This window comes from Mandrillus leucophaeus, unplaced genomic scaffold (genome assembly GCF_000951045.1).
Source record: "Mandrillus leucophaeus isolate KB7577 unplaced genomic scaffold, Mleu.le_1.0 Scaffold86, whole genome shotgun sequence".
In the NCBI taxonomy this organism is placed as follows: Eukaryota; Metazoa; Chordata; class Mammalia; order Primates; family Cercopithecidae; genus Mandrillus; species Mandrillus leucophaeus.
In genome coordinates this window covers 372554-381194 of record NW_012109363.1, presented here as the reverse complement: position 1 = coordinate 381194, position 8641 = coordinate 372554, and the positions used below count along the sequence as shown (strand labels likewise).

Genomic DNA, 8641 nt, shown 5'->3' with positions numbered 1-8641 from the left:
CTCCTCCTGTCTCCTTCCCCTCTCCTTCTTCTCTCCTCCTTCTCCTTCAGCTCTTTCTACCATCTGCCTCCTCACTGGGACACAGGTCCTCAGCCCCGATGCAGGGAGGAGTAGCCTGTTTTCCTGGTGACCACTGCCCTCCTCTCCAAACCCCAGGGCTTGCGACCAGAAGGGACAGAGCACTCCCTTTTGCTCCTGCCTGGGCCAGCTCCAGGAGAGTCAGCACTGCCTTTAGAGTGCAAAGGAGGGTCCCTGTGGATGGAAGAAAGGGGCTTGAGGTGTCCAGTTCTTCCCGAGTCCATTTCTCTGCCTGGTCCCAGGCCTCCTGATTGTTTTCTTTGTTTTCATTCTCTTTGTTCCTGATTCTCCTCCTGCTCTGGACTCAGCTCACGACAAATATCATCCCAGGGAGTAACAAGGTGATCAAACCTAACTCAGGCCCCAGCAGAGCCAGACCGTCGGCTGCCTTGACCGTGCTGTCTGTCCTGATGCTGAAACTGGCCTTGTAGGCTGTGGGAACCGAGTAAGAAGATTTTCGAAAGCTACGCAGACAAGAACAGCCGCCTGACGAAATGGAAACACACACAGACACACATGCACCTTGCAAAAAAAAATTGTTTTTCCCACCTGTCGCTGAACCTGTCTCCTCCCAGGTTTCTTCTCTGGAGAAGTTTTTGTAAACCAAACAGACAAGCAGGTGGGCAGCCTGAGAGCTGGCCCAGGGGTCCCCTGGCGGGGGAAACTGGTACCGAGGAGGGCACGAGGCTCTAGAAATGCCCTTCTCTTTCTCCTGGTGTTTTTCTCTCTGGACCCTTCTGAAGCAGAGACCGGACAAGAGCCTGCAGTGGAAGGGACTCTGGGCTGTGCCTGAGGCTGGCTGAGGGCAGGACGACACAGCTGCTTCCCCACGCTGCCCACTCTGGGCACCTGCTGGGGGCTGGCAGAGGGCATCGGTTAGCGGGACAGCGGGGCTGGCCATGGGGGTCCACCTTCAGCCCTTTGGCTTTGAGGATGGAGGTGGTTTTGTCCTCCCTCTCTGCCCTCGAGTGGGGCTGGTGGGTCTGCAGCTGGTGTGGAGACTTCCCCACGGATGGCGGTGGAGGGGGTTAGCACTGCGCTGGGCTCCCCCTGACTAGCACAGAGTGGTGGGGCTGGGGCCAGCTCCAGGACGGCTTGGGAGCTCAGCCTGCCTGGGAGAGCCCTTTGTGGCGAGGCAGCAAAACTTGGGCATCACCTTCTTTCTTGGTGGCAGAAATTTTGAAGTTAGAGAGAAATGGTCCTTTGTTGGCTTTTTTTGGTTTCTCGTGGGTCCTTTGGCAGGTCTCCCTTTGGGGAGAGGGAGGGGAGAGACCACAGCCGGGTGTGTATCTGCCGCACCCTGTTTCAGCTCTCCTGCTCTCTTCTCCCTCCTCTTCCTTTCCACTTTCTCTTTCCTAATTTCCTAGACATACGCCAAGTGTATGTACACACCGGGGCTCCTCTCCCAACATATATGTATATATACATCCATATACATATATTGTGTGGTTTTCCCCTTTCTTTCCTTTTTTTAAGCAACAGAACTATGGAAACAATACCCCAACAGATGAGCGAAAATGTATTATTGTAAAGTTTATTTTTTTTAATACTGTTGTCTATAATGGGGAAAAAGGACATTGCCCCCCAGTGCCCTGCTCCAGTCGGCCTGGCTCGGCTCTGGTGGGGGCTTCTGATCCGCATCCACGCTTAACCAAGGCTCCAATAAACGTGCTAGGAAGCAAGCCGCCTCTGCCTCGGTCCCGTGGGGTTTTGCCCCCGTTTTGTTCTTGGTCCGGTGTTAACTTGTGTAAGGGGTGCTCCCGGTGGGCTGGGGAAATGTGTGTCCGTGTGTGTGCCTGTGTGCATGTGTGTGCACCCATAGGTCTGTCCCGTGTGTCCGCACTGTGGGTAGATGGAGTTCCGTTAGGAGCTGGTTTGACACTGGGGGCGGGATCTGCGGGTGTCTGCTGTGCTGAGCCTGGTGGGCTGTTCTGTTCCCTCCTAGCTCACCTCTCCAGTCGGCACAAACGCCTGTGGCTCCCAGACTGGAAGAGAATGTAGTGGATGTGGGCATGGTGGGGAGCGACAGCTTGGCATCGTACGTTGGGAATGTTCTATTGTCAGGCTGTCTGGGTGGCCCTGTTAGTCTTACATAGAGCAAAGTGGTATGTCCCTCTAGGACTCCTGGCTTATTTGAGATGTGTAATTGTGAGTGCAGTGACCTGGCCTTTTGGGTCCCACCAGAGAAGGAGATGATTGTGAAATGTTCTGGGGTCGTGGTCTGAAAGCATAAGTATTTTTTGGGTCTCCCTCTATTCCTTCCTTTCCTGTTTCTCCACTTGCTACCCAGGCCGCACTTGGATGCTCGGCCTGCCATAGTCTCCAAGAGAGATTCTCCCCAGAGAGGACCAGGAGGATGCCTGCATGTATGTGAGCATGTGTACATGTGCATGTGGGCGTGTGCAGGCTTGCACATGTTCATACGCACGTGTGAGTATATACCCATGGCAGGAGGGCGAATGGAAGACTGGCACGCAAGAGGATGTTTCTACTGTCAGCCTGGCCTTCAGGGCTACATGTGAGCCCATCCCATTTCAACTGGACAACAGGATGCAGTTTTCCCGTCTCCCAGTCGCAGGTCCTCAATGGCTTTTGCTTCTGGTTGTACATATGTGAGCAGCATCCGTTCACGGCATTCATCACTGTGGTGTATTGCCTTCCAACCTCTGCATGGAAGGCGTGCGTACAGTGAGCCAGCCAGGTCTCCGTCCAGCCATCGCTGGCCTTACTGAGAGTAGACGTGGTCATGGCATCCACTTAGGAATCCATGTTCTTTGCAAACAGCAAAGACCATTTAACTTAAAAAGTACTTTACTGGAAGGCTATGGGAGAAGGTGGCTCACAGAATTCGTGGAAGGTGGAGGGATCACGGGAGGCGAGGGCAGCGACCAGAGGGCATCTGAGGGACTGGAAGGCAGGATCTGCAGGGTCATCATTCTGCTGCCAACCATTGCCCATGTGACTGAACTGGGCCTTATGCCTGCCTTCTGCCATAGTTGGATGTGAGAGGGAGGATATATATGTCATGTCTGGTATCTCTAATAGGAGGTAAGCCCTTAGGCTGCATCATGGGGGAGAGAAAATTTCCCGGGAGGAAAGTGAGGTGTGATTATGAAGGAGGAATGGATACTAGCTAGCTTTACTCTGCCCTAAAATGTCTCCCTATCCAAGTATCACATGGCTGAAATTTTACGATTACGATTATTCGTTCCTTTGGTTGAGATGATTCTTATTTGTGATTCTCTCAAAATATGCAAATAGAACTGGAAGAGTAAAATGTTGCCATCTTAATGTTAGTTAATTTAATGGTGTGAATGAATTCTAGTAACATTAAGACATTTGAGACTAGACATTGAAATTGGTGTTGAGGGACCAAAAACAGGAAGTTAATCATGGAAAGATTGGTAGAGACCACCAGAGATAGATTTTTTTTTTTTTGAGACAGTCACACTCTCACCCAGGTTGGAGTGCAGTGGCGTGATCTTGGCTCAACTGTGGTCTCTGGCTCCTGGGTTCGAGCAATTCCTGTGCCTCAGCCTCCCAAGTAACTGGGATTACAGGTGTGTGCCACTATGCTTGGCTAATTTTTTTTTTTTTTTTGTATTTTTAGTAGAGATGAGGGTTTGCTATGTTGGCCCGGCTGGTGTCGAACTCCTGACCTCAAGTAATCTGCCTGCCTTGGCCTCCCAACGTGTTGGGATTACAGGCATGAGCCACCACGCTTGGCCACCAGAGACCGATTTTTAGATTATTTTAGAATGGCTGTGGGAGACTGCAGCCACATGTAATCCAGGGCCCTGTGCCTTAGCCCCCGAGTCAGCAAAGGGTATAAAATTAGCTTTTGTTGCCACCAGCGCCCTGAGGATTCCTGATCGGGGCATGCCTCTGTCTATAAGTCTGGCTCACTGCTTTTTCTAGGCTCTGATACCTTGTCAAGTGTGAAGCCATATAAGGTGGCCAATTCAGAAGCTCAGGATTGGGTGAGCAGTGTCTCAGGTCCCATGTTGACCCACGGTGGTCCTCACAGCAGGGTGCCTACCTGGTATCAAGACCAAACACAGTGTCGTCATCTTAGTTCCTGGCACTCCAGGCCCTGCCTTTGCAATCGGCTTGGTACACAGGTTTCCCAGAACTGGGCTCAGCACTGCTCTTGCTGGTCCTGCCCTGACGGGGATGCTCAGGCCCTGGAGGTGCCCTTCTGTCTCCCACAGACCTTTCTGATGGTGGTCCCAGGCCTGCCAGGATGGACACCTTTGGCCAATCCAGACTTTTCGCCCTGCTCACTGAGGAGCCCACCGGGTCTCTGGTTTAGCCTCCCAGTGTCAGCTGCCTGCTGATTCCTGCCTCTGAGGGTCTGATAGCCCACCTGCTATGGCTTCACTTCGTGCCAAAGGGGCTTGTGTGTGTGAGTGTGTGCATTCACCGATGGCCTCACTTCATGCTGAAAGGGGCTTGTGTATGTGCGTGTGTGTGTGTACATCCACACATATGCACCTGTCTCTAGTTCCCAGCCACAGACCGTCAAATGCCTAAGATGTAGACTTTCCTTTACTCACGAAGATCAAAGCCCCGGTGTTCACTGCCAGCTGGAGAAATTCTTTACCAGCATTTTCTAATCTGTGAAGTCAGTTTAAATTGGGCTGCCCCTCCCAAATATGCTGAGACTGGTCACATGCTGCGTATTTTTAAAAACTTATGTGTTTATTTAAATATTTTTATGATTTTTTGAGACAGGGTCTCACTCTATTGCCCAGGCTAGAGTGTGGTGGTATGGTCACAGCTCACTGCAACCTCAAGCTCCTGGGTCCAAGCGATCCTCCCACCCTAGACGCCCAAGTAGTTGGAACTACGGGTGTATGCGCTACACCCTAGTCATTGTATTATTTGGTAGAGATGGAATCTCATTATGTTGCCCAGGCTGATCCCAATTGTCTGGCCTCAAGGGATCCTCCTGCTTCAGTCTCCCAAAGTTTGAGATTACAAGCGTGACCCACCCATGCTCCTCGCCCATACTCTGTTAATACAAGTAAACAGATTCATCACCTGTTTGTTGCTCATTTTTTAAGAGTCTCAGTGGGGGTAGGTAATTTTTTTTTTTTTGGCTGGAGTGCAGTGGCACAATCTCACCTCACTGCAACCTCTGCCTCCCAGGTTTAAGTGATTCTCTTGCCTCAGCCTCCTGAGTAGCTGGGATTACAGGCACCTGCCGCCACACCCAGCTAATTTTTGTAATCTTTTTTTTTTTTTTTTTTAGTAGAGATGGGGTTTCACCATGTTGGTCAGGCTGGTCTTGGACTCCTGACCTCAAGTGATCTATCTACCTCAGCTCTCAAAGTGCTGGGATTACAGGCATGAGCCACTGCACGTGGCCCATTCATCTTTTAAAAATTGATTCAGTTTTTTAGGAAAATACAAAGTCATTTAGAAGCCGTACCGGTAAGTAAGGTTGATGACATTCTCTGTAGTGAGTTTACACGGTGGAGTGACTGCCTTCTAGTCATTTACGGGTGGCTTTCAGGCACTCTTGTTCAATCTTTGTTGCCTCACCTACAAAATTGTATTAGATGGTTCGGGTCCTTCTCACCTCTAAACAAGCTCTGGAAGAGAGGAGAGAGACCGAGACAGAGACGAACAGAGGCTGCTGAGGCTGACTAAGCCGTCAGCTGGGCTTTTCCGGCCCAGCGCATCGCCTCCCCTGCAAGGCGTACCTCCGGCATCATGAGCGATGGGGGTAATCACAGCCTGCCGAGGTGACCACGTTGAATCTTTAAGGTCTGATGTGTTTTCTAAAAACGCAGCCGTATGGCTTCATCACTTTACCTCCTACGTTCAACCAAGTGAGTAAATAGAAAGGGCTCTGAAAACCTCGCAAAGATGTTGTTTACACAATCAAGGCCATGCAGAGCGTCAATTAACCAGACGTATTTGCCACATTCCTCTTTTAGTGTGAAGTGGAGTTTTTGTGCTGTACCTTCCAGAGTGGAAAAATCGTATCAGACATTTTAGGAGGATTTTAATAGCACTACTGCAAACCAAACCAAAACCAAATGTAGATATTTAAAAGTACATATATTTAAGAATTAACTCATGCTTACATAGCCCTCGCCATGTGCCAGACATCATTCCAAAACTATGACTAATACCTTGTTTCATCCCCATTAGGATGCAGTGAGGCTGCTGGTGCAGCCCAGTCTACAGACAAGCACACTGAGGTGTGGCGAGGTTACTATCTTCCCTGAGATGTTATGGCGTATGGCAGTGCTCAGACGCAAACTTAATGGGCTGGCTTGGGGCCCTGTGCTGTAGCTGTCATGCCAGGCTGCCACCCTGAAATGAGTCACACATGCCACCTGTGTGCTCTGCCTGTGCTGACCATCGGTTGCTCCACTTAATTGGGCTTCATCATTGCTCCCTCTCCTCCCTCTCCAGCAGCCTTGCGCTTGTGCAGGTCAGCAGTAACAGACCATCCGCAGATGCAGGACTGAGTAGACCTTTGTGGCCTTCACAAGGGAGCCCACAGGGCAATGAGGAGGGAGTTCTATAAGCAACTTCATTAAATCAAGTACGGTGTGGACTTGAAATGAGGGAGGAAGGAGAGGGGAGGAAGACGCTGCCCAAGGACACAGGCCCCTGCCCAGAGCCTTTTCGGTGGGGTAGGGAGTTGGGGGTGGCATTCTACTTCAGGGCTTGCCATCTGATTTTGCTGGGATCGATAATGACCTTGCTGGGAATGGCTTTGATGGAAGGTGGCTTTTCCAGGAAAGAGACTGACCAGCTAGGATCTTACTCGCTTGGACCTGCCTGGACAGTTCTTACCTTGGGGGCGCCATGGTTAAAGAAGATAGTGTGTAAGTTTGGGAATCAGGCAGACCTGAGTCTGAGTTCCAGATTGGCCACTGACCAAGAGGGTGACCACGTCCAGTGTGAGTTTCAGTTTGCTCATCTGTGAAATGGAGATAGTGGTCCCTGCCTCCAAGGCATGGTGTCAGGATTCAATGCAGTACTCTGCCACATGCCCTGGCACACGGGTGCTCAGCCACTCCCTCGGCCCAGTGGCCACCCTGCCCCAGCCCCCAGGACTCCTCAGCACCTGCTGGCCACCAGGCTCCTTTTGGCAGTGAGAGAAGCTGCACTGGGACCCATGCTTGGATCTTCTTCCTTCCTCCTCCTCACTATGGCCTAAGAAGCTTTCACGGATTCCCCGTGGCAGACAAGAGAACATGGCTGATCAGGCCCCGGGGGCTGTGTTCTTGCAAGCATTGCCAAGTGGAATTGAGAGGGCAGGAAGAGAGAAGAGAGAGAGGAAAGAAAGAAACTTCCTTGTGTTGGTAAATCAGTTGAAGTGATCTGTGAGCCACTGGGGACGGTGGCTACAGAAGATGCAAATGTCACGCTCTTTGGAGTCCCTTTGACTGGCTTCCCCCTCTCCAGGCATGCAGGCAGAGGACGTGCTGCCAGAGCAAGTGCACCAGCTCAAAATAGTGAACAAATATTGATCAGATGGGGAGTTGAGCTGAGGGGAATGTCAACACCGATGGGAGGTGGGCTGGTGTGGGGTCAGCCTGTCAGGCCTGATGCAAAAGCGAAACGGGCTTTGCTACCTCAGGCTCCTAGGAGATTCCTGCAGGGAGAGCCCCAGGAGGGTATGAGTTCTGAGCCACTTTGATGTTTTCTAACTAGAGCCACTTCTCCTTTGTGTGCTTTTGTGTATAGAAAGAAGGCTGGCGGGGGCTGGGCATGGTGGCTCACACCTGTAATCCCAGCACTTTGGGAGGCCTCAGTGGGTAGATCACCTGAGGTCAGGAGTTCAAGACCAGCCTGGCCAACATGGCGAAACCCCGTCTCTACTAAAAATACAAAATATTAGCCGGGCGGGTGCCTGTGATCCCAGCTACTCAGGAGGCTGAGGCAGAAGAATCGCTTGTACCCAGGAGGCAAAGGTTACAGTGAGCTGAGATCATGCCACTGCACTCCAGCCTGGGCAAAAGCGTGAGACTCCGTCTCAAAACAACAACAAAAAGGTTGGCAATGGGGTGAGAGTCTGAGGACATAGTAGAGTCTTTTCTTTCCTCAAAGAGTCTGGAATATACCAGAAGGAGTGTCAGGGGATCCAGGTTCGAATGCTGGCTTTGCCATCCAGCAGCTGGTGACATCAGCTAGGTCATTGAACTTCTCTGAGCCTTGGAAAGTTTGCTTTAGGTCAGGGATGGGCACGCTTTCTCTGTAAAGGGCCAGATGGTGAAAATGACAGGCCTTGTGTGCTATGCCATTTCCATTGCAACTAGCAACTGTTCTGCTGTAGTTCCAAGGCAGTCATAGGCAATGTCAATGACTAGGCGTGGCTGTGTTCCAACAAAACTTTATTTACAGTAACAGGCACAGGCCAGATTTGGCTCATGGGCTGTAGTTTGCCAGCCCCTGCTCTAGATGACCTCTGAGACGAAGCTGTCTATCCCAGGCAGTTAGAACTCTGAGGGTTTGCAGCGGGCAGTGACTGATGGGTGACAGGGCTGAAATCCTCAAGTTGGAAGAAGAGAGTGGGCACGCTAGCCCATTGTGGAAA

The 8641-nt window shown here is 51.2% G+C and overlaps 1 protein-coding gene across 3 annotated transcripts in view; it reads left to right on the top strand.

Annotated features, from left to right (window-relative positions):
- Window positions 1–1760, top strand: part of GFRA2 (GDNF family receptor alpha 2) — a 122974-nt gene extending 121214 nt beyond the window's left edge. For all 3 annotated transcript variants that reach the window (XM_011968768.1, XM_011968767.1, XM_011968766.1), the window contains one exon: window positions 387–1760. In XM_011968768.1, coding sequence (XP_011824158.1) covers window positions 387–509 — 123 coding nt within the window. In that variant the 3' untranslated portion in view covers window positions 510–1760. The remainder of the gene's footprint in view (window positions 1–386) is intronic.
- The last annotated feature ends 6881 nt before the right edge of the window (window positions 1761–8641 follow it).